This window comes from Gadus morhua, chromosome 4 (assembly GCF_902167405.1).
Source record: "Gadus morhua chromosome 4, gadMor3.0, whole genome shotgun sequence".
Taxonomy (NCBI): domain Eukaryota; kingdom Metazoa; phylum Chordata; class Actinopteri; order Gadiformes; family Gadidae; genus Gadus; species Gadus morhua.
Genome location: NC_044051.1, coordinates 27,580,786 through 27,606,216, shown reverse-complemented (window position 1 = coordinate 27,606,216; position 25,431 = coordinate 27,580,786). Strand labels below are relative to the sequence as shown.

Below are 25,431 nucleotides of genomic sequence, written 5' to 3'. Positions count from 1 at the left end.
GGTCAACGCCATGTTTCTGGGTCGCTGGATGGACAGCCAGTGACATTGCTGTGTGTGTGTGGGTGTGTGTGTGTGTGTGTGTGTGTGTGTGTGTGTGTGTGTGTGTGTGTGTGTGTGTGTGTGTGTGTGTTGAGGTTCTGAGTTCAGTTATCTGTTGAGTGTTCTTAATAAAGTGTTATAACGTTTACAATATATAGATTTTTTGTATGACTTTACTTATTCACTTTGGTAACACACAGAGCTAAGTTAAAACACAGACTTGAGTTTGTCGTATTTAAATATGGGCAAATAAGGTGGTCCAGCAGCACAAGGTAAGACAATATTATAGACAATTAGAGCCAGATATTAAATGAATGATGGTTCAGAGTAAGAATTTAGGAATGCAAAAGTGCTAATAACATATGATAAATTATGTTGGAATGCAGTCGAACCTTATGATATTAAGACAACAGAATGTAACATAGCTAGACCTAATATAAATATGTCAGAAAAGGTGAAGCTAAAGGGGAATTGTTCTAACTATTCCTGTCCACTCATACATAGTATTTAAAATAATTATTAGCCTCAATCTCTGATGCCCTTCAGCTTTACAATACGAGTATCAGTTTGTGTCCTATCAAATATTAAATTGAGATGATTGCAGTACAACAGAGGGAATTCTGAATAAGGTGTGTGTATTTACAGAAAGAGAAGAGCCATAACCTCCAGCTTAAAGTCAACAGCGAGTGTCAGGTCTTCTGTCCAAAACCGGAAGCGTTAATCCTATTTTATAACTTAATTTATTTTGTTCATTTATGTAAACACATTACTTAACGCCCGTTCATTTATGTAAACACATTACGTAACGCCCGATTTTTATTTTATTTTCCGATTTTTATTTTTTATTATCCGATTTCCGGCGTGTGGGTGGATGTTTCTGTCTGCAGCGGAAGTGCGTGTGGGTGGATGTCTGGAGCGTGTGGGTGGATGTCTGCAGCTAGACTCTCTTGCTGAAAGCCGATTGCTCGTAGAAGCCAATGCAATTCAGTTTTGCACTTCGCAGACGGTCCCTAAGCTCGCGGCTGAAAGCCGACTGCTCGTAGAAGCCAATGCAATTCCCCGTTCGCTAAAGACCAGAGGTTGCGCTAGACTTTTTCATTGTCCGTCATTTTGACGGACAGGGTCGTAAAAAATCCGTCATTGTCCATTATTATCTGTCATTTTATTTTAACTTTTAAATGGTAATATAGGCCTAGGCCTAAGCTATAATGCTTATATTCAATAGCCTCACTTGTTTTTATTGACTTATTTTCATTAAAAAAAATAATTCACAGAACAAGCGTGTTTCAATAATAATTAATAATTTATTTATGCATTTCTTTCTGACGGCGAGAACTCGATTTTTCCGCTTTTAAAACATTGCGGCTGTTGTGCCTTAACATAGAACGATGTATGGGCTGTAATGGGCTATTTTTAGCTGAACGAAGACAATTATAGTGAAAATGAACAGTCCACTTATAATTCTTGGTAATCTTCTGTAGGCAGCTCAAACTTTCCTTCTTGCCCGCATGGATTTGAAAAGTGTGCTTGCTTGCTTGAAATCAAACGTATCGATGGATACTGCTGCCGAGGCGATTGTCATTAGATGCTGCGTCTTTGCCTCCGACAGACGACTTCTCGTGGCGGTTTTTATGTTATTTTGAAGGCTGAATCCGCGCTCAGCTGCAACACTTGGGACACTGGGATAACCAGCGCCACTTCAGCCAGCGCTCTAAAATCGGGAAATATTTCCCCTCGCGAAGTGATGAGCAGCCGACAGGAGCCCCTGAACGAGGGATTTCCCGACCCTGCCAGCACTCTCTTCATCGGGAGAAAATCCCTCTGCATGCGGTCATTCTCAACCAGTGGTGCAGCTGCACCCCGCGGTGACCCGTAGTGGGCACAGACGCGCTCCAATGCCTCTAGTCCGTGGGTCTTCAACGCGCTGTCAGCTGTAGGATAGCGCGAGGCGTTGAGCACGGTGTCGAGATCTGCGATGATTCCCAGATGCTCTTCGGGGAATCTTTTTTTTACTGACTTGCCTAGCCTACTGCAGCCTAGGCTACATCTCAGACTGTGCTAATGGTTTTAAATCGGAGCATGGCTTTGAGCGCGATGGAGCTGAACACTTGCTCAGCTGGCTACAATGTATCGACCCACTGAACACCAGAACTGCCGTAACTTCGGCTCAGTTTGAAAGTTGTTGTCGGCAATGAAGCTTATGTAGAGTAAGAAAACTGTCACAACTTGCCTGTTACTTCAATTGTGATTTTTATTCTTATATTTGGTAATGGTCATTGTAAAATCCGTCAAAATGACGGACTGCCTTCAGATTTTTCCGTCATAGTTAAAAAATATCCGTCAATGACGGACATTTGTCGGTTAACGCGACCTCTGCTAAAGACGGCTCGTTTGGATGAAAACAATGTTGTAGCTGGTTCTCTGGGTTACTACACTCAATTGTGTCGCAACGATGTTTCACTGATGATCCATTTAACCGCAAACTCCGAATCTGCGGAAGTTCCTCCGTTAGAAGCTCTCCTCTCCTCTTATTAAAAAAAATAAATTCAGCAGCGGTGGTCATATTTCAGCATATAGGGGAAACACTGGTGTTAAACACCCAGGAATGTCTGTACTGTGCACTGCACAGTGTTGGTTTTTGCACTGCATTTTTTTGATCTTTTGTACAGGAGAGATTTATGTTGGGACTGTTACACTGAAAACAGGAATTGTATATTGTGTTAAACACTCAGGAATGTCTACTGTGCACTGCACAGAGTTTTTTTTGCACTACAACTTTTGAATTTTTTGAACAAGAGTTATGTTGGTACTGTGAAAGAGTAAACGGGCTGGCCTTTCATTTAGTGAAACAACAGTGAAACTATTTTATTTTGTGTAAAGCAGAAGATTTTTTGCTGTGCAAAACTGTTGTTAAATAAAGTATATCATTAAGATTTTATATTATCATTATTAATTTGTTGGTATTTATTTTAGATACATTATGGTTTTTATTAAAGGTCCCATGACATGCTATTTTATGTATTCTTTAATATAGGTATTAGTGGGCAACTAACACAGTATTCAAAGACGTTCCCTAAATTCAGCCGTGGTGCAGAGTTACAGCCACTCCGAGCCAGTCGCACATTGAGCTTCCGCCAAATGTCTCCCGCTTGAGCCCCGCTGAGGGACCACCGCCGGAGGCGGAGGTGCATAAGCGCTGCCCGGCAAAGATCCCTTTCTCCTCCTTGTCGTGGTTCATGTTCTTGAGGGAGTCAAAGCCAAAGTTCCTTCCCCCCAATTCATTCTCAACCTTGGCTGAGATAACCCCCAATACGAGTCTCGTTGTAGAAATACCAGAGACGAGAGTCCGACGTGTTATGCGCCATCACACCAACAGCAGAACGGTTATCCAAATAACAAGGAAGTGTACAACACTTGCGTTACAGTCCTGGAGCTCTATATCTAAATAATATCATATAATACACGACTCACTACAATGGGTGCCCGGTCATTCAGCTGTTCAGCACCCAGGCTCTGGAACTCCCTCCCCCCACACATAAAACAATCAGACACCATTACAACCTTCAAGTCACAACTCAAAACTCACCTGTTCAAACTCGCACACAACGTCTAACTGATCACTGTTTTGATTGTTTTTTTTGTTTTGTTTTGTCTTGTTTTTGTTTTATTTATTTCTTATTGCTTATGTTTATTTATTTTTACACAATGTCTTGTTTTTTAAATAATGTATGATGACTATATGCTCTGTAAGGTGACCTTGGGTGTCTTGAAAGGCGCCTCTAAATTAAATGTATTATTATTATTATTATTAATACATAGATATCTATGTCATATAACATATTGTGTGCGCCTCCAGACGATATTATGAATCACAAACGACTTTGTCGGGTTCTGCGACGTCTCTGGTTCTTCCACTTTCACATCAACTTGAAGTCGACTGAACCGCGCGCTGCCAGCTGCCGGCTGACCGCTGCCGGGCGATGGTGCATCGCGGCAACCGGCGGCATGTCGCAGTTCATGTACTTCAGCGAGTCAAACCAAAGTTCCTTTCCCCCAATTCCTTCTCAACCATGGCTCAGATAACCCCCACGACAGTCTCGTTGTGGAAATACAAGACACGTCAAAGAACCGACAAGAAACACTTGCGTTACAGTGTGTGTATTCACACACATGTTGCGCTCGCACGGTCGAGTCTCATTGGCGGGCCAACGTCTCTGGGCGGGCCAGGCAGAGTAAGGGGAGGAGCTGAGATTCCTGATGACGTCATGAGCACAGACATTCCAAATCAGCGCGCTTGAGCCTCCGTTTTTTCAAAGGCGAGCAGAACAGCTAGTGCTAGTTTTACACCAAACGCAAGTTTTAGCCACTGGGGGACCATAGGCAGGCTAGGGGAACTCATATTTATGTTAGAAAACCTCCCAAAGTGAGATTTTCATGTCATGGGACAGGGCTCTAAACTAACATTTTTCACTGGTTGCACTGGTGCGCCTAACTTTTTTTCTTAGGTGCACCAGCACAAAAGTTAGGTGCACCCAAATTGTCAACCATATCGCATTCAACACTGCAGTTTCACAGGTAGGGCTGGGATAAACGATTATTTTTTAAATGATTCATCTAGCGATTATTTTTTCGATGCATCGATTAATCTAACGATTCATTTTTTCAGTCCGATTCGATTCGATTATCTCCCCATTAATTGACTAATAGCAATTTATACATGTTGATTGACATAAAATATGAATTCCTTAACATTTCAATACATGTTTATTGCCTTTAAATTCCAAAATAATAGTTCAAAGTAATGCAATTCTACGGTGCTCGGTCATCTGCAGCTGCTACCAGGTGGCGCCTCTTCAGGGTGAATTGCCGTGGTGCTAGAATGGAAAGTCCTCTCCATTTTGCAAAGACGACATATCACGGAATCGTTTCCTTTTAAATTAAATAATTCCCATACTTAGAGGAACGAGTGCGTGGCGCCTTGCACTTATGAAAGTCTGGGGAGCCACTCGCGTTGCTACTACGCTCCGGCGCCGCCCATCTTTTTTTTTTTTTTTTTTTTTTTTTTTTTATCGACGCGCATTTTTCGCGTCGACGTAATTTATGCGTCGACGTAATCGAATCGGCAATAGCCCGGGCTATTATTTGTTTTATATCACTGAACTTTCGAACAAAACTCTTGCTCAGCAACGATGGGAAATAGCCTACTATCAAATGCATTATTTAAACCAGTATGAATATTACCGTAGGCCTATATGTTTACCAGGCAATTGAATAACGCCTGCACACACACACAGGCACGCACACGCAGAGTGGTAATCGGGAGAGTTGGGAGAATTCCCCGTGGCCTGTTAACGTTTCGGGCGGCGCCGGGTCAACGTCGCAACCAATTCGGTTTTGTCTAGAGGGGAGTAACTGAGCGCCCCCTCCCGAAGTGGTACAGCCCAGGTCGGCCTTGAACTGCGATTGGTCAGAAAGACGTAACAGCTAATGACAACATTGAACTCTCATGCAGGCTCGAACAGAGTGACAAACACACACACACACACACACACACACACACACACACACACACACACACACACACACACACACACACACACACACACACACACACACACACACACACACACACACACACACACACACACTCCGTATCCAGCTTATTCCATGCTTAAAGCACCCAGGCTACTATGCGGCGAGCTGGGGCTCTCATGTTCTCCCCTGCGGTGTATACCTTGTCCGCATCCCCTGCCATCCAGTTGTCATACGATTCATGCAGACTGGTTTTGAACGGCTGATTCCATGGATGTAGCCTACTTTGCGTGTGCCGTGTTTTCCCGCCGATGTGGCGAAGCTGTATGGTTATGCTGTTGAGAGCTTAAATAAATGCACGATATAAGTTGACTATGAACAATTATTGAAGTTTAACATTTTGTTCAGCAAATTTGACAACTGACAGATGCAATATTGTAGCCTGTGAAAATCGCAAAATTCTGACGAGTATTCTTAAATGAAGTAGAATAAACAGGAATATCGGGACCACGGCCAATCAGAGGGGGGTCCCGCTCTTCATTATCTCTGATTGGTTTAGACCATGATATGGGCCTTTCAGAGTCGCAGAGGTTTTTTCTTTTTGAACGGCTGGTTGCACCGGTGCGACCTCAGATTTTTTTTAGTCGCACCGTTGAGAAATTAGATCGCATGTGCGACCAAATTGGTCGCACTTTAGAGCCCTGTGGGACCTTTAATCGAGCAACAGAAAAATAGATAATCGTTCAATTAGTCGTTATATCAGTCGACTAATCGATAAAATAATCCCCCGATTAATCGTTTAATAAATAGTCGTTTACCCCCAGCCTTATTAAAAACACACGTATATCAAAATTACCGTCACGAGAATTGGCGAATTAAAATGATTTGAATAGATTTATACAGAAATGTTTTAAAAAATGTATATGGGCCAGCAAGATACCCAAGTGTAATTAAACAATACATATTCAAAAGATACATAAAAATATCTTTCATCATTAAATCATCCCCAAAATCTTGAATTCCATATTATATCAAGGTCTAGTTTCATTTGTTAAAAAGAAAACCGTTATCCAGAGCAGTGGGAATCAAACCCCTAACATGGCAGTATTAATGCCTTGCTCTACCAGTTGTTGCTAGGCGCAACTATATTACTAAAATCAAGACCCTTTTACACACAAGTGCACAGTGTTGACGTGCACTGTGTTGACGTGCACTGGGTAAACGTGCACAGTGTTGACGTGCACTACTCACATGTTGCAGAAGCCCACGGACTCCACAGAGTTGGTCTCCTCCTGGCTGGTGGACCCAGTGCCCCTGAGCCCGTCAGAGGAGAACACACTCACCATCTGACACACACACACACACACACACACACACACATTTTTATACATACAAATGGAGGCTTATGGACCAAAACACAAAATGACTCCTATAGTCCCTTATACTCAGGCGCACCTGAGTATAAGCCACAGCAGCTAAATTGAATGATGTGTACATAGATAAGCCGCACTGGACTATAAGCCGCGGGTGCAGTGATGTTGCTAAGTACGCGTCCTGCGTCCCTGACGCATTAAAATCTGAAAGGACGCACTAAACTCACTATCCATGCGTCCCGGGGACGCATCTCATTTTCCCCATGAAAAACGATACATTGTGAACATTAAACAACTCGTCTTTAATCACAGTAACTGGCCAAAGAAACCTTCTTGTGAGCAGACCGGACAAGCGCTGTTTCAACCCTCTGCGCATCTACTCGGCGCAGACGTGATCCCCTGTACAAAGTATCGCAACATGCTAATTTAGCCGCTACCAAAACAACTAGCTCGTCACCGCTGATTTCATTTCAACAATTAAAAATACGAACTTCATAGTAAATAAACCCACGTTTCCACTGCTCGATGCTGTGCTCATTCGTGTCAATTATGTTGTAACGTTTTAGGGGACGTGCTGTAATGAAATGTATGAAACATAATCCAGTGGTGGTGATGAAAACTACATTGAACGGCAGCCGCCATATTGTTATGCCCAAACGGCGCCTGTGCATACATCGCGCTTCCAACGAGATCCCGTTTTTCTCGAGAAACAGGCAGAGAAGAGAGAACGCAAAAATGCCACCAAAGAAAAAGATGAAACCTATTGCAGGTCAGCAAACTATTGCAGCTGCATTTTCTGTCCCCACTACCTCTGCACTCCTCCGGTCCGCGCCCCGGTCATAGAGCCCATACGGTACGGCCACACCAACCGCGTTACTCGCGTTAGGGGCGTCCAAACTCGGCATTTTTGCATAGGGAACCATTGGTATAGGCGCGTAGACGCGTTGAAGCGTCGCGTCATCTTTCTTTATTCTGGGTGGAAATAGTAACTTAGTTACGCTATTAAATACGTTTATGGAAACATTTTTAGCGAGAAATGTGCATTTTACTTTCATAATGTTCGCTCGGTGAATGTGAAGGATTTTTGGTTTGATAGTTATGACGAAGAGGGTACGCTCCGTTCACTTGCATGGACAGAGTGTCTGGATGCTAAGCAACCTCAATGTCTTGGCGGACTATTTCTCTGCTTATCAACACTACGAATGCTGGAAACACACCAGACACACCATGTGAAGTTATTTAACCCGATTATTGTTATTTATATCAGAGATTATTTAATCTAACCCGATCTTCACCCTGCTACCCTCTGGCAGGCGCTACCGGGCCACTACAGCCCGCACCTCCAGACTGCAGAACAGATTCATCCCCAGGGCCATCACAGAACTTAATAATCACACTACACTCACTCCTACCCTCCACCCAGCACAACTGCACTTTTGTTAGTGGTTGCACAAACAAATTTCGTTGTGTATCCAATGCACAATGACAAATAAAGTCTATTCTATTCTATTCTAAACTCTTCACCCAAACGCGGCGGCGTTTGGGTTTCCTACCTCGGACTCCAGCGCAGCCACGGCCGACGACTATCTTTATTCTTGGTGGAAATAGTAACATAGTTACGCCATTAAATGCGTTTATGGAAACATTTTTAGCGAGAAATGTGCATTTTACTTTCATAATGTTCGCTCGGTGAATGTGAAGGATGTTTGGTTTGATAGTTATGACGAAGAGAGAACGCTCCGTTCACTTGCATGGACAGAGTGTCTGGATGCTAAGCAACCTCAACGTCTTGGCGGACTATTTCTCTGCTGATCAACACTACGAATGCTGGAAACACACCAGACACACCATGTGAAGTTATTTAACCCAATTATTGTTATTTATATCAGAGATTATTTAATCTAACCCGATCTAAACTCTATCACCCAAACACGGCGGCGTTTGGGGTTCCTACCTCGGACTCCAGCGCAGCCACGGCCGACGACTATAGTTACGCCATTAAATGCGTTTATGGAAACATTTTTAGCGAGAAATGTGCATTTTACTTTCATAATGTTCGCTCGGTGAATGTGAAGGATGTTTGGTTTGATAGTTATGACGAAGAGAGAACGCTCCGTTCACTTGCATGGACAGAGTGTCTGGATGCTAAGCAACCTCAACGTCTTGGCGGACTATTTCTCTGCTGATCAACACTACGAATGCTGGAAACACACCAGACACACCATGTGAAGTTATTTAACCCGATTATTGTTATTTATATCAGAGATTATTTAATCTAACCCGATCTAAGCTCTATCACCCAAACACGGCGGAGTTTGGGGTTCCTACCTCGGACTCCAGCGCAGCCACGGCCGACGACTATCTTTATTCTGGGTGGAAATAGTAACATAGTTACGCCATTAAATGCGTTTATGGAAACATTTTTAGCGAGAAATGTGCATTTTACTTTCATAATGTTCGCTCGGTGAATGTGAAGGATGTTTGGTTTGATAGTTATGACGAAGAGGGAACGCTCCGTTCACTTGCATGGACATGGACTCATCTAGCTGCGTTGGCGCATTGACGCGTTGGAAGCGTTGAACCACCACACAATGATCAAGCGTCAGGTTGGTGTGGCCGCACCGATAGAGTTAAAGTCGGTGGACTCGTCTGTAACCTGTAAAATCCATAGATTATCTGCACCGTTATATAAGCCGCAGACTCGAAAAATGGGGAAAAAGGCGCGGCTTATAGTCCGAAAATTACGGTACTACCTTTTAATAACTTTTTTAATACCTTCACCATATTTTTTAATACCAGCACAACTTCAAGAGAGAGACCATAGGAGTTGGATTAATCAAGATGTCCCAACAGGACTTGGTCCATAGTTTTTAATCAATATGTCACAAAGTAGACATAGAAAGAGAGTGCCAGAGAGAGAGTTTTTGTGTCCAGTGTTGAAGTTAAGTTATAATTACATGAAAAAGTACCACGTACTAACGCGTTACACACAACACTAGCCAGGTTTACCTGGACACTTCTGATCCAATTAGATTTCTAATCGGAATAGATCTATTCCTATCATGCAATCCGAATGTACTGTATATAGGCCTATGGCATTTACAAAAGTGGCAAGATTACGTTCATATTTCTCTCGCGCACAACTGTTATGTTGGTCTGGACTTATACGATATTTGTAAGGGATAAAGTTGCAGTACAGAACGCCGGGTAAATAAGCCCCGACAGGGCAAACCGGACCGCGATGCAAAGCGGAGGTGCCTTGCTTCGCCCTGAAGGGTATTATTTTCAATAATGACGGTGACGTTCTATACATTATTACACGGCTCCTTGCCAAAACAGCAGAGAAATAGTCCGCCAAAGACGTTGACGTTGCTTAGAAAGCGGACTTGCTGGGGTTGATAAGTTACCGGACTACTTACGGAGTGCTAAGACAGACGTGAATCAGGCACAAATTTTTTTTAAAAAGTGCGGCATTCATAAAAGTACAGACTGACCAATTGCGAAATACTGCAGCTGCTGATGCCATCTCTCTGAGTTAAAAAGTAGTCGCGCACACAACCCAAACCAATCGGAATAAATGTCTACATGTCGATTATAGCGGACTACACCACCTCTTCTATTCCGCATGGAATTCTATTCCGATCAGAGAATTATATTCCTATCGAGCCGTATATATGATAATTTTTTATTCCGATTGAGCTGTTCTTCCACTTCTAATCTGATCAGAAGTGTCCATGTAAACGCGGTCTACCGGTCACACCGGGCTCACGGTAACGTCACAATCCATACCGTAGCACAAATTCACACCAGTGTACTTCCTATAGAGGGATTATCAGTCTACGTCACTCCCTGCTCTACGAGCATGTCATATGCAGAAAGAGACGAGAGCGACAAGAGCCGCAATCATGTCTTGTTGGGCGGTTGGTTGCACAAACTGTTTTAATAAGACTGATAATCCCATTTATTCTACTTCTTGCTTGCCAACATAATAAAAAAATTCAAATACTTTAATAATTATGCTTTTCTTATTCGTATTGCATGCTTATTAAATGTATACTCTGTTTGAGTTCATCTCCCACAAAAAGCAGTCCCCTTTAATTACAATCGATCAAACATGTTTTTGACACCTCGAAGGTCATTATCCCGCTTATACCATGGTCACTTGCCGAAGAAAATAAATGAATATCATTCATTTATATTTTCATGCGTTTTACAATCCAAATATAAAGTTTTTCACATAAATAGGACAGACCTTAGCTACGACTTGGCAACGGGAGGTATTTTAGTCAGCTGAGCTATGAGCCAGAGAGCTAACGTTATGGATTGTACATATTTATAATTCGAAATTCGTCCCAGCCTTTATACCACAGATACTCTAGGGTCTATGACATATAACCGCATTGTCTGATTGCAGTTTAATTAATTTTTCACAATTTACCAGCTCTTGTTTTGAAGAATAAGCACCACGCCATTAGTTTCAATGGGAATCGCGACGGTCTATACTTTCAACATAAAGTGTACATATTTATAATTCGAAATTCGTCCCAGCCTTTATACCACAGATACGATAGGGTCTATAGCATATAACCACGTTTTCTGATTACAGTTTAATGTAACAGTAAGCTGACAACATCGCTAATCAACACTGCAACTGCAAATAAACCACACTGATATAACCATGGCAACCGGTCAAACAAATGTTCTTTTTGTGATCATTCTTTAAATATCGATTCCTCCAGCCAGAGGTCCGAAAATTTGCATTTCCCCATTATTGTCTTTCAAATGACTTTGAACTAACAGAAGCGAACTCGCGGAGTGGTTTGGCCGCAAGCCAGCCGGGTATATCCAGTTTGTTTCAGCGCACGCACCACATGACATCATTGATATCGCTCAGGTCCTACTCACAACATAAATATAAATCCATGCAAGTTTTAGTAATTTTAGGCGATAACCCTGCACGTAAATTACACAAATTGAAAAACTCATAGGGCTTGTTGGAAATATAATACCTCGTCAGATAACGTTTATTACTTTTTATTACTTTTTAATGGCCTTAATTTGGGCAAATTTAATTTACTACCTTTTAATACCTTTAACAACCCCGCTGAAACCCTTGGGATACGGTTACGGTTTAAATATGTATCAGAGAAAAAATGAGTTGGTTAATAAACTCTTACAATAAATCCAGCGAATGCTCCCCTTAACATGAATAGTAATTGACATCCACTCATTCACTATGTAATGAGTTGATGAGGTTGAGTCACCCAGACTCACCTTGCCTGTGGCGGTATTGATCAGCTTGGCAGAGCCGTCCACCGACCCCGTCACCACCAGAGAGCCGTCCTTATTGGACGCCAGGCACGTAACCGCCCCCTTGTGGCCGTCGCGACCTGGTGCACAGAAATGTTACAATCGTTTAGGGTCATCCAAACAACTCCGTACTATTAGACTAAAGACATAGATATTCAGAAAGCTAGTTTGCCAGTTTAGGAAAATAGGCATTTATCAATAATATAAATGACACAAATGGATTTAGAAACATAAATCATAACAACGTTTAATAATATTTCAAGGTCAAATTGAAAGCTCAATTTATTCTTCTACGTTTTCTGGTTCAAATAAGAGAGTTGTAAAACACGTCATCCACACATGGTTAACATCCCCAGAAGCCACTTAATTAGAGGACGTTAGGCTCAGAATCGCAGAAGAAGAACCAAACAAGTAGTTTTAAGCAGGGTTATAATTCTGTCTTATTGACCCAGTGTCTCTCTCCTCACCTTTGATGACGTGGAGTGAGTTCCCCTTCTTCAGGTCCCACACGCGGACCGAGCCGTCCTCGTAGCCCACCACCGCTCGCTTACCTAAAGACACAGGCACATACCATCAGTCCCTGAGTTTCAGACAGTCTGAGTTTAAATATATGAATACAAAAAAAAAATTATATATATATATATATATATATATATATATATATATATATATATATATATATATAGTATTTCAATGAGGAATCACTTTTTTAAACAATTTACCAGACTACAAACACTTGGAAAATAGAAAATAAAAAGTCAAGAATCCAAAACCAAAAACTCCTTTCTTTGAAATAAACCATAAAATCCCTCATAAAATAAAGTTATAATTTACTTTAGATTATAGTTAACTAGTTAAAAAAAAAAAAAAAATCGGATAAAAAGACAAAAGAAAAAGCACTTTTTAAATGTTAGGAATGAGAACCATCTTTCTGAGGGCCTCCCTCTCGTACCGTCGGGGAGGATCTTCCCGTTGCCGTGGCAAGCGGGGCTAGGGAAGGTCTTGCACTCGCCTCCCGGAACCTTCCACATCCACATGTTCCCGTCGTCTGTTCCCGCCAGCAGCACCGGCGCACAGGGGTGCCACTCCAACCACTGCGGTGGGCGCACACACAGTTAGAATTAGCGTTAGTGCATTTGACTTCCTGGGTCGTTTCAGCGGTTGAATCCAAGGCGGGTCACAGTGAGTACAGATACATGTGGTTCAGGTTCAGGGAATCCATCTCGCCTCTCAAACACAAGTGTGTGAAGGGAGGGAGCAGAGAGAGAGGGAGCAGAGAGGGAGGGATGGAGGGAGCAGAGAGGGAGGGCAGTAGCTCAGGAGGTAAAGCTGGTTGCCTTGTAACCGGAAGATTGCTAGTTTGATCCCCGCCTAGAGGTGTCGAGTGTCGAGGTTTCCCTGAGCAAGACACCACACCCTGACTGCTTCCGACGAGCTGGCTGTCACCCTGCGTGGTCGACACCGCTGTCGGTGTGTGAATGTGTGCATGAATGGTTGTAAATCACTTTGGATAAAAGTGTCAGCAACATCCACTAAATGTAAATGTAATGTATACACTGGTGCCATATCTGGGGGGGCACAAGTTTCCTTGCAATAACCCCTCAATATTGAAACGAAGTGAACCGGCACGTTTTCGTTGTCTGGCCCTATAAATAATCCCAGCGCGATAGAACACTGCGCTGCACGACAGAATGCTCTGCTGCTCAAGAGAACGCTGTGCTGCGCTGCGCAGAATGCTCCCTCCCGCCCCGCCACCTCCCTCCCCCCCACCAATCTTTCTTAGACATTACTAGCAACATTCCTAACATACCAATGGTTGGCAGAGTGCCAAATGATTGACAGGTCGACCCCGCGAATTTTGATATGTTTTGTCCACTCACTTACGTAGTTTGAGTTAACTTAGCGTGAGCTAAACAAAGCTATAGCAGCGATTAAAAGACAAAACATAATGGTCAAGTGGATTATTCTGAGGCCTACTGCTACCACCAATGCCACTGCCATCAATGTCACCAAAGGCAGAGTGGATAATAATAATACAGAAGAACAGATGAGCTCTGTGCTTACCGTATCCAGTGTCACTGCATCCTGCACTAACGACATAACGTAGGGCTAGGCCTAGATGACTGTCAGCCCTGTGCCCAGTCCCAGTCAAAAACGCAAGAGGAAATAGGAAAATTCAAGTTCATTGGCGAGATGTTTCAGAGAAGAGTGGCTGTCCACTTTTAAATGGCTGAAATGTGAAGATGGCAAAGCTTTTTGTGAAGTGTGCCAGTCTTGCGACGAACGGAATCTCCTGACGCTTTCCACGAAGAGAGAGGGAGCCTTCCTCTCCGATGGATTTCCAAACTTCAGAAAGGGCCAGAGAAATTCCGAGCACACGAGAAGTGCCATCGAGAAGCTGTCTTCAAATACGCAACCTTTGTGCGTTGGATAAATGTTCTCCAGCATGTGTCCGACCAAAAAGCTAAGGACATATGGTAAGGACATAAGGTCCAAGCAAAAGATGCTCTTCTGGTCATCGTCTCTACCTTGCGGCTACTGGTGAGACAGGGCTTGGCAGTCAGAGGCCATGAAGATATCGACTCCAATTTTATGCAGACATTACAAGTAAGATCGCAGGATAATGAGGCTCTTGCAAATTGGCTAAAAAGGGAGGAAAAATGTAAGTATGAGTCGCATGAAATTCAAAATGAAATAATAAAGATGCTGGCGTTTGAGGTCCTGCGAGGAGTCATTGCGGACATACAGGCCAGATTGTTCACGGTCATCGTGGACGAGACGGCAGACGTCACGCAGCACGAACAGATGAGTGTCTGCATTAGGTATGTTGACAATGATCTGAACAGTACAGAGGACTTTATTGGATTTTACCAAATTGAATCAACTTCTGCCAACACGCTGTTTTCCGTTCTCAATGATTCCCTGCTTAGACTGGGTCTGTCCTGGTCAGACTGTAGAGGACAGTGCTACGATGGGGCTGCAAATATGTCAGGGAGCAGGTCGGCCTTACAAGCGCGCGAAAAGGACATACAATAAGAGGCAATGTAGGCCTACGTGCATTGTAATGCCAACAACATGAACCTTGCCTTTCAAGATGCCGTTTCAAGGGTTAACATATGCCGAGATGCGATGAAGACAGTCAAAGAGCTGATCAATACAATCAGAGTGTCACCAAAAAGACTGGCATGGTTTGACTCTTTCCGCAAGCAGTGTCAAGTCAGTTCTTGCGAACTATGAGAGCCTGGCGAGTTACTTGCATGATTTCTCAGAAATGTCTAATGGTGATGCGGGTAGCAAGTGCAGTGGTTTCTTGAAACAACTACGGAAATTCTCCTTCTACTCTACATTGCGGTTGTTGGTGGATGTCATGTACCCCAAGGAAGAGGTTAACGCAGCTATCCAGTCACCAAAGCTGTTGCTCTCTGATGTTGAAAACGTTGACGTCCTGCTTTGTAGTTTGCAGTCAAAGCGAAGTGCTGCCTCCTTCAGCGTGTTCTACCAACATGTGGTTCAGGGCGCACAGCAGAGTCCCACTGTAGGTGATCCTAAGGCTCCAGAGTCTCTGCAGCCTGCTCCACACCAGTGTTAAATTCGTTAAAGAAAATATGACGAGAAACGTTCGTCAACAACCTTTTTTCCGCGACCAAGACGAGACGTTGACGAGCTAAAAATAGATCTTTGATAATAAAAACTATGACGAAATGTCATTTTGTTTTCGTTGACGAGACAGGACGAAAATGTTAGTGGTGTGCTATTTGGACATTCAAAATGCACGATATTTTCCAATCAGTACCCTCCCGTAAGTTTATTATGCAACTGTTCACTCCTCCAGTAAATAGGACGCACCTTAGCTACGACTTGGCAACGGGAGGTATAGTCCACTCAGCTATGAGCTAACGTTATAACCGTGTTGTCTGATTACAGTTTAATTCATTTTTCACAATTTACCGGCTCTCGTTTGGAAGAAAATCACCGCGCCATTCGTTTCAATGGGAATCGCCACGGTCTATACTTTCAACATAAGGTGGACTTTGAAATTCGTCCCAGCCTTTATAGTACCCAAGATACTATAGGATTTATAGCATATAACCGCGTTTTATGATTACAGTTTAATGCATTTTTCACAATTTACCAGCTATTGTTTTGAAGGCTGAACAGACAAGAGTACAAAAGTGTGACGTCACGTTTCCATAGCAACCGATTTTCGGTTCTACACAAACCAAATTAACAAGGGGAAATCCTATGCCACACAAACCTTTTATAGAAAAGGAACAATCTTTTTGCGAATTGATTTGTGAGTTTGCTTTACCAATGATGTAAGTAATATTGAGAATAGATAGTCTTCATATTAAAAAAAAAACTAAACTAAACTAACGTTTACGAACTTTTCCTTTTAATACCCCAGGGGAATTCATGAACGCCTCGACATTTTTCGATTGGTAGTGATTTTCTCCTCTTGAAATTGATTTATTTTAATTTTGTAAGAAACAACACATGGAAGCAATGGAGAACGCAATCTCTCGTTCAGTTGTTTAGAACTGAAAATCCGGTTGCCAGGACAACGTAACGTTTTCACTTTAGTACTCTATTTGTGTGGAACAACTTAGCAGGTGTCCATATATACAGGTCCTTCTCAAAAAATTAGCATATTGTGATAAAGTTCATTCTTTTCCATAATGTAATGATAAAAATTAAACTTTCATATATTTTAGATTCATTGCACACCAACTGAAATATTTCAGGTCTTTTATTGTTTTAATACTGATGATTTTGGCATACAGCTCATGAAAACCCAAAATTCCTATCTCAAAAAATTAGCATATCATGAAAAGGTTCTCTAAACGAGCTATTAACCTAATCATCTGAATCAACGAATTAACTCTAAACACCTGCAAAAGATTCCTGAGGCTTTTAAAAACTCCCAGCCTGGTTCATTACTCAAAACCGCAATCATGGGTAAGACTGCCGACCTGACTGCTGTCCAGAAGGCCATCATTGACACCCTCAAGCAAGAGGGTAAGACACAGAAAAAAAATTCTGAACGAATAGGCTGTTCCCAGAGTGCCGTATCAAGGCACCTCAGTGGGAAGTCTGTGGGAAGGAAAAAGTGTGGCAGAAAACGCTGCACGACGAGAAGAGGTGACCGGACCCTGAGGAAGATTGTGGAGAAGGGCCGATTCCAGACCTTGGGGGACCTGCGGAAGCATTGGACTGAGTCTGGAGTAGAAACATCCAGAGCCACCGTGCACAGGCGTGTGCAGGAAATGGGCTACAGGTGCCGCATTCCCCAGGTCAAGCCACTCTTGAACCAGAAACAGCGGCAGAAGCGCCTGACCTGGGCTACAGAGAAGCAGCACTGGACTGTTGCTCAGAGGTCCAAAGTACTTTTTTCGGATGAAAGCAAATTTTGCATGTCATTCGGAAATCAAGGTGCCAGAGTCTGGAGGAAGACTGGGGAGAAGGAAATGCCAAAATGCCTGAAGTCCAGTGTCAAGTACCCAAAGTCAGTGATGGTCTGGGGTGCCATGTCAGCTGTTGGTGTTGGTCCACTGTGTTTTATCAAGGGCAGGGTCAATGCAGCTAGCTACCAGGAGATTTTGGAGCACTTCATGCTTCCATCTGCTGAAAAGCTTTATGGAGATGAAGATTTCATTTTTCAGCACGACCTGGCACCTGCTCACAGTGCCAAAACCACTGGTAAATGGTTTACTGACCATGGTATTACTGTGCTCAATTGGCCTGCCAACTCTCCTGACCTGAACCCCATAGAGAATCTGTGGGATATTGTGAAGAGAAAGTTGAGAGACGCAAGACCCAACACTCTGGATGAGCTTAAGGCCGCTATCGAAGCATCCTGGGCCTCCATAAGACCTCAGCAGTGCTACAGGCTGATTGCCTCCATGCCACGCCGCATTGAAGCAGTCATTTCTGCAAAAGGATTCCCGACCAAGTATTGAGTGCATAACTGAACATAATTATTTGAAGGTTGACTTTTTTTGTATTAAAAACACTTTTCTTTTATTGGTCGGATGAAATATGCAAATCTTTTGAGATAGGGATTTTTGTTTTTTCTTGACTTTTTTGCCAAAATCATCAATATTAAAACAATAAAAGGCTTGAACTACTTCAGTTGTGTGTAATGAATCTAAAATAGATGAAAGTCTAATGTTTATCAGTACATTACAGAAAATAATGAACTTTATCACAATATGCTAATTTTTTGAGAAGGACCTGTATAGGGTTAGCCTAATTTAACTAGTTTAAAGAGAGAAAACATTTTGACTAAAAGTAATGACTAAAAGTTGACTAAAATGTAAGGACTTTTCGTCGATTAAAACTAGACTAAAACTACAAAGGAAAACAATGACTAAAATGTGACTAAATCTAGTAAGCATTTTCGTCAAAAGACTAAGACTAAATCTAAAATAGCTGGCAAAATTAACACTGCTCCACACAGACTCCACGACGGAGACACTGCCGCCAACGCATCTACATTCTCTGGTGGTGCCAAGGAGTACTTTCGTAGACTGCATTTAGAGGTACTCGATAGCTGGATTGTCTGTTTGAACAACCGGTTCTCATCTGAGGCTTTCAACCGAATCGAACCCTTCAAGCGTGCAGTGGTGGGGAAAATCAACTGCGAGACCGGCGCTCCTGTGTGGGACAGCAAAGACTTGAATATGGGCCTCTTGGAGGTGCACCTGGATATGTTTGGCGATGTGTGCAGAGCGCGCAATATACGTTCAATGCACGACATCAGGGCATTTTTCAAAGGTGAAGTTGGGTTGATGGAACTGTTCAGGGAGCTTGTGAGGACCGTCAAGCTTTTTTACACCCTTCCAGTCACAATGTGCACAGCGGAGAGGTCATTCGGTGGATTACGCAGACTGAAGACTATCTGCGGAGAACAATGACAGCTCGTAGGCTGAACCACTTGGCCCTACTTCACACACATAAGCGACGCACAGAACAGATTGATCTAAAAAAGTTACAAATGAGTTCATAGATGCGTGTGACCAGAGGAGAAATACATTCTCATTTTAGGGGAATCATTTCCATCCTACTTAAGGATAATGTTACCTAATTGCACTTGTTGAGTTTTGAGTTTGTTGAGTTTTAATATGTAAGGAATTTGATAGGCCTGTATTTCTGATTGTATTAATTGCCGATTAGTTTAATATGTAGCCTATTGAAGTTTAGGCTACTTCTCTTGCCTGTGAATGTTCGTTTGCACACATTTAATTCGTTTTCATGTTAACATTTGTTATAGTTAAAAATATTGACCACTTGTCCTCTATTAATGCACTTGATATTTTAATGTTAGGCTACAAAATGTGAGTTTGCAAACGTTACCGGCCGTTTGCAAAGAATGCTAAAGTAAATATAATATTAAAATGGTTATTCGGGCAAAGGCCTGTAACTTTTATGACTGTCTACGTGTGTTTCTCTTTTAATTGTCAAAACGCTGCTGATTATATGTTGCCTCTTCTGTGGTTCTTATTCTCAAGATAATATAGCCTAGAATGTTGCTGTTTGCGAGACTTGGGTGAGGTGATGTGAGCTTATCAGCGCACCAATGAAAACGATACTAAATAAGTTTTAAAGCAGCGACGCATGAGCAGCCTAGTAGGCTAATGTTTAAGGCCATACATTTCTAAATTATGACTGAAATGCAATTAAGCTAGGCCTACTCCCATTTATGCGGGCATGTTTATGGAAAATAAGGGCGCGCCCCGCCACTCGTGACGCACTTGTGAAATAGGATGGTTGCTATGGCGGTGCGCATAGATGCGCGGCTTGGAGCTCCTCCGGCTGGTGCCTTCTCTAGTTTATTAATGTACAGTTTTATTTATGTCTTAGTTTTAGTTTTAATATCGGTAGACAATTGCTCTGCACACACCTACAGCAGACACGACTTGCTAGGGATCGGTACACACAGTGAAAGGGCCGTCTCAGCTGAGTACCTAGGCGAACACGGAATACCCGAAGACATCGCCTGGATACCGGGCGACAGTTGGTTCATGGTCCCGGATCTGAAGCGCAAGCGACGAAGAAGGGATCGTAAGCAACGACGGGGCCGCAGGGGAGGACTGTTAGCGAGGATGAAGAGATGCCCGGACAAACCAGCATTGCCGAGTATTTTCCTCTCCAACGTTAGATCAATTGCTATCAAGATGGACGAACTGAGACTGTGGGTTGCAACTAACAACATCGTGAAGGATAGCTGTGTGCTTATTTTCACGGAAACCTGGCTCCAGGTGTCCATTGCCGACTCTGCGGTAGCACTGGAGGGACGTACAGCTCACGGAGCTGATAGAACTAAGGCTAGAACTTAAACTAGCCTACATAGCTAGACCGCTGGCTCACCTAGGCAAGTCAGACCATGTGTCCATCCTTCTGATTCCAGCGTACACCCCCATCAGGAAAAGTGCTCCCATCACCTACCACCTTAGGGAGGAGTTGCTTGTGACCTTCTACCGCTGTTCAGTTGAGAGCATCATCACCTACTGTATCTGCGTGTGGTTCTCCAGTTGCACAGCTGCAGAGAGGAAGGCACTACAGCGGGTCGTTAACTCGGCCCAGAAGATCATCGGCTGCCCTCTCCCCTCTCTGGAGGAACTGTACAACACCCGCTGCCTCAAGAAGGCTACCAAGATCTCCAAGGATCCAACCCACCCGGGTAACGAACACTTTGTGCTGCTGCGCTCAGGGAAGCGGTTCAGGACTATGGCTGCACGGACAAACAGACTTGTATCTAGTTTCTACCCCAGGGCCATACAGGCGTTGAACGTTGCCAACACCTGACCTTGTACTATCACGCACACACACATAACATGTGGCAGCTACTGGGGAACTGTGCAATTCCCTTCGAACAATCTATTTATTTATCTACTTATTTATCTATTCATTTATATTATTATATTAAATATTTATTTATTTATTTATTTTCTAGTTAGATTTATATTAGATGTGTTAGTTTTAGTTAGATATATATCAAGTGTTTTTTTTTCTCATACTGTATATATTGTTTATGTATGTTCCTTGTCCTCTTTTTCATTAAGCACCAGGGGGGAGCTCTCCCAAATTTCGATTTACCTGTACCTGTACTTTGACAATAAAGATCATTCATTCATTCATTCATTCATTCATTCATTCATTCAAACGCATTCCTGAATTGATAGAATGGTTAATTCGTACATCATTACAAGTTCACAACCCAATTTTGGGATAAATCAAACCAAATACAGATAAATAATATGTAAATAACTAATGAACTACTGTTCTGAACCTAAAATTCTGAAAGCAGGACTTTGGAGAAGTATTATAGCCTGTTTTTTGGTGGAACACATTTGAACAAAATATTTATGACCCCCCAATGTTGACCTGAAGTTGGCGCCACTGAATGTATACTGGCTGGCGACATGAGTGGACAAATTATTTAAATGTCGTAAGGTTTCAAAATGTTACTCTGTTCTGCTCCCTCTCACACACGTGGACGCACCTCCAGGTCGCTGACTTCGAAGGACCACACCTCCTCCTTGGTGTCCACCTGCCACACCTTGATGACTCCGCTCATGTCCCCCGACGCCACCAGCGCTGAGTCGAAGCTGAAGCACACACACGTCACAGAGTCCTTGTGTCCTGAGAGAGAGAGAGTCTTGATCCATTATTATCAATGATTGATCATTATTAAGTAATCAATAGAGTGTGAGAGAGAGAGAGAGAGAGAGAGAGAGAGAGAGAGAGAGAGAGAGAGAGAGAGAGAGAGAGAACAGGGATAACTCACCGGTACACTCAAAGAGCACCTCTCCATCGCTGATCCTCCACACGTACGCCTTATCGTCTTCACCCCCGGTGACGGCCATGGCGTTGGTCGCCGGGTCGAGACCCACGCAGAACACGGAGCCTGCAGGGACCCACGGAGGTGTACTGATGTTTACTGGGTGATCGATTATTATAGACGGTTCTATTTGCTCAGTGTAGCCCTTTATTCTGATAAGATGAAGGGCAGGATACTGGTTAGGGTGATCCTCCCAGCCAACAGGTTCTGAGTTCGATGCCCAATCTCCACAGTCTACCTGCAGGCATCCTTGAGCAAGTTCCTCTAACCCCTCCTCAATAACATACACCAACAATTAACTGCAAGCAGCTTTGGATAAAAGCATCAATATTAAATGGAGTATTACACAGCAGAAGTATTAAACATCACATCGTATTTGTAGAAGCAGCATTGCATTGCCGATCCAGACCTGTGAAGTACAATTTAACTTAAGCCCCATTATCTTCATTATTAGATATGGTAAAATAGGGTCATGTCCGGTAAAGTAGTTGTAAAAAAGGACTGTGACATTCACAGTGACTTACTGGAAGCAAATGACAAGTAACTTACTGTAAAACGAATCACAGTTATTACTATGTACTGTATTTTTGGTTACCGTAGCAGTTTGGTAACTGTATAATAATATATCAGTAACAGTCAAGTACTGTATAATTGGTTACAGTAATAGTTTTTCAACTGTAAAATAAAACAGTAATTAACTATGCAGAAACGTAGTAAGTCACTGTGGATTTCACAGCCATTTTTTTACAGTGAGGGCCATATCCTGGGGAGATGTGTATGGTTAAGTGAGGGGAGAGAAGCATTTACATTTAAACGGAATTTTGCTGACGCTTTTATCTAAAGCGACTTACAACCATTCCTTCACACATTCACACACCGACAGCGGAGTCAGCCACGCAGGGCGACAGCAAGCTCGTCAGGAGCAGTCAGGGTGCGGCGTCTTGCTCAGGGACACCTCGACACTCTAGCAGCGGGGATCGAACCAGCAACCTACGGTTACCAGTCAACCTGCTCTACCTCCTGAGCTACTGCCCCCCCGGAGCAGGGGGTCGTACCGGTGTGTTTTGAGAAGGTGAGCTCGCTGTCGTCCTGCTCCACCTCCTCCGCCTCCATCTCGTCCTCCGTCTCCCAGCCCTCGTTGTCCTCGCCATCGCCGCCGTCCTCGAAGTCCACGTCCTCGAGGTCGTCTGCCAGATCATCTGAGGGAAGGGGGAGGGGAGGGAGAGAGGGAGGGAGGGAAAGGGAGAGAGAGGAAGCGAGGGAGAGGGAGAGAAAGGGGAGAGAGATGGGGAAGGAATCTTTGATTTTTTTGAGTCGACTGCCGCCTCAGGTTCATCAAGATCAAGATACTTCTGTGTCGACCTAGGTTAGGTAAACGGTTTGTCTTTCGTTATGTTAAAAACAAGGTATGGAACTTTTCCTATAGGCCTATAGTTCTTTTTATTTGATTTATTCAGGGAAGGCCATTTAGAGAAGGCTCTCTTTTTCAATGGCGCCCTGATTACAGATATAAACAGTAGGTCAAACAACCAGAACAACATTTCAAAGAATATACATGGGACGATTAGGAAAGACATTTAAAACACGACCAATCCTTATTTAATGAGACTTCAGTCATCCCCTTGACCGTCTCAATTGAGACCAGTTTCTCCAGTTTGAGTCCTGAGTTTCTGTCAGGAGCATAGAAGTTAAATTCAATCTTTCCTGAGTTGCTATTGTTGGAATGACCAGTCTGATGTGTGACTGGGAGTTTGATATGATGTACTGGTGACATTATATAGCAGGGGAACATAAGGACATAGGGAGCTCTCCACTTAAGGCCTTGTCAATAAATAAAATACAACAGCTGAACACATACCAGGTCCGGGCTCTGCGTCGCTCAGCTCGATCACTTCGATGATCTCCTCATCCCCGTGCAGCATTATCGAGTCTTGATCCATTATTTTGCTGGATTGATAATAAATCGGTATTAAAGTTCGATCAAACTTGACCCACGAGACAAACCTACCTCCCGTTACACGTTTAAGTCGTCAATAGAGTTTAAGCAGAATAATGGAATAAATACGAGTACATGTCACCCACTATGAACCCATGTTCGGCATCACGCGTGTGTGTGCGTGTGTGTTGTACATTGTGGACAACCCACGAAGCTGTCGCGCAACTATGACGTGGTAGACGTGGCGTTAATGTAGTTCTCTCCTCAGCCGCTAGAGGGCGCCGCGGTGCACCGCAGATTGTTTAGTTCTCTCCCCTGCCGCTAGAGGTTTTTGTCAGCGTCAAACTAAATTAGCTTGTTTTTCTTATTTTTAATTGACCGATACATTTACTGAATGTATGCATAAAGGCCAGACAATTATCCATACTAGAGAATTCTGAGTTGTTAAGCGAATTGAGTGGATCTCCAACTCCTTCTCCTTTCATTATATGCAGGCCTGACGCTTGGCATGATTTGTAGATTGAGTCCCTCGGTTGGGTTTTTCCAATTCATTCATGTTACTGTATGAGTTACTGCCAGGGGTCTTAAATGGTCTCTTGAACCCTTCAATTCAGCTCTGCTCTTGAATAAACGCATCTTTGGTGAAAGCTGGCGACATGAGTGGACAAATTATTTAAATGGCGTAAATTTGAAATGAGTTATAAATTTGAATTATGATTTATAATCCCTTCACTAAGTCACGTGGTGGAGTGAGTTCATGTTGTAGAACCAGTCGACACCGCAGTCTCCGCACTGTCCGCTGATTTTAACATCAATTATTTTTTGAAAAAACTTCTGTCATTACACCCCGGGGAAATATGAATGGATTGGAATTCATCTCCCTCTCTATTTTCCTACACATACTGATTTAACATCAGATTATTTTAAACATTTTAAAAATATTTTGTTTTGTTGCCTTAATAATTATTATTATTTTTGCAGAGAGGATTTCCTCAATCGGAGTCTGTATTTTAGTCTTTATTTTTTCTTAACTTTGTGTGTACCTGTGAGTTTGCGAGTGTGCATCTGTATGTGTATTTGTATGTGCGTTTTTACGTGCGCGTCTGTCAGTGTGTGTGAGTCATGTGGTCCAAGCTGTTTGTGTGTGTGTGTGTGTGTGTGTGTGTGTGTGTGTGTTTGTGTGTGTGTGTGTGTGTGTGTGTGTGTGTGTGTGTGTGTGTGTGTGTGTGTGTGTGTGTGTGTGTGTGTGTGCGTGCGTGCGTGTGTGCGTGCGTGTGTGCGTGCGTGCGTGCGTGCGTGCGTGCGTGCGTTTGTGCGTGCGTGCGTGTGTGTGTGTGTGTGTGTACTAAGAAATACTCTGAGGTACTTGGCTACACACTCACAAACAGGCACAGGATATT

At 43.0% G+C, this 25,431-nt stretch overlaps 1 protein-coding gene across 2 annotated transcripts in view; it reads right to left on the bottom strand.

Moving 5' to 3' along the window:
* The window catches only part of aamp (angio-associated, migratory cell protein), a 37,308-nt gene extending 13,051 nt beyond the window's left edge, over positions 1–24,257 (bottom strand). Inside the window, exons 1-9 of one of the 2 annotated variants that reach the window (XM_030353639.1) lie at positions 24,178–24,257; positions 23,954–24,042; positions 23,151–23,294; positions 22,042–22,161; positions 21,757–21,896; positions 13,207–13,348; positions 12,722–12,805; positions 12,219–12,334; positions 6,823–6,917 (exon numbers count right to left, since the gene is read on the bottom strand). In XM_030353639.1, the coding sequence (XP_030209499.1) occupies positions 6,823–6,917; positions 12,219–12,334; positions 12,722–12,805; positions 13,207–13,348; positions 21,757–21,896; positions 22,042–22,161; positions 23,151–23,294; positions 23,954–24,042; positions 24,178–24,227 (980 nt within the window). In that variant the 5' untranslated portion in view covers positions 24,228–24,257. Of the gene's footprint in view, positions 1–6,822; positions 6,918–12,218; positions 12,335–12,721; positions 12,806–13,206; positions 13,349–21,756; positions 21,897–22,041; positions 22,162–23,150; positions 23,295–23,953 lie in introns of both variants that reach the window. The other variant, XM_030353640.1, reaches the window with a different exon arrangement.
* Positions 24,258–25,431: the final 1,174 nt, after the last annotated feature.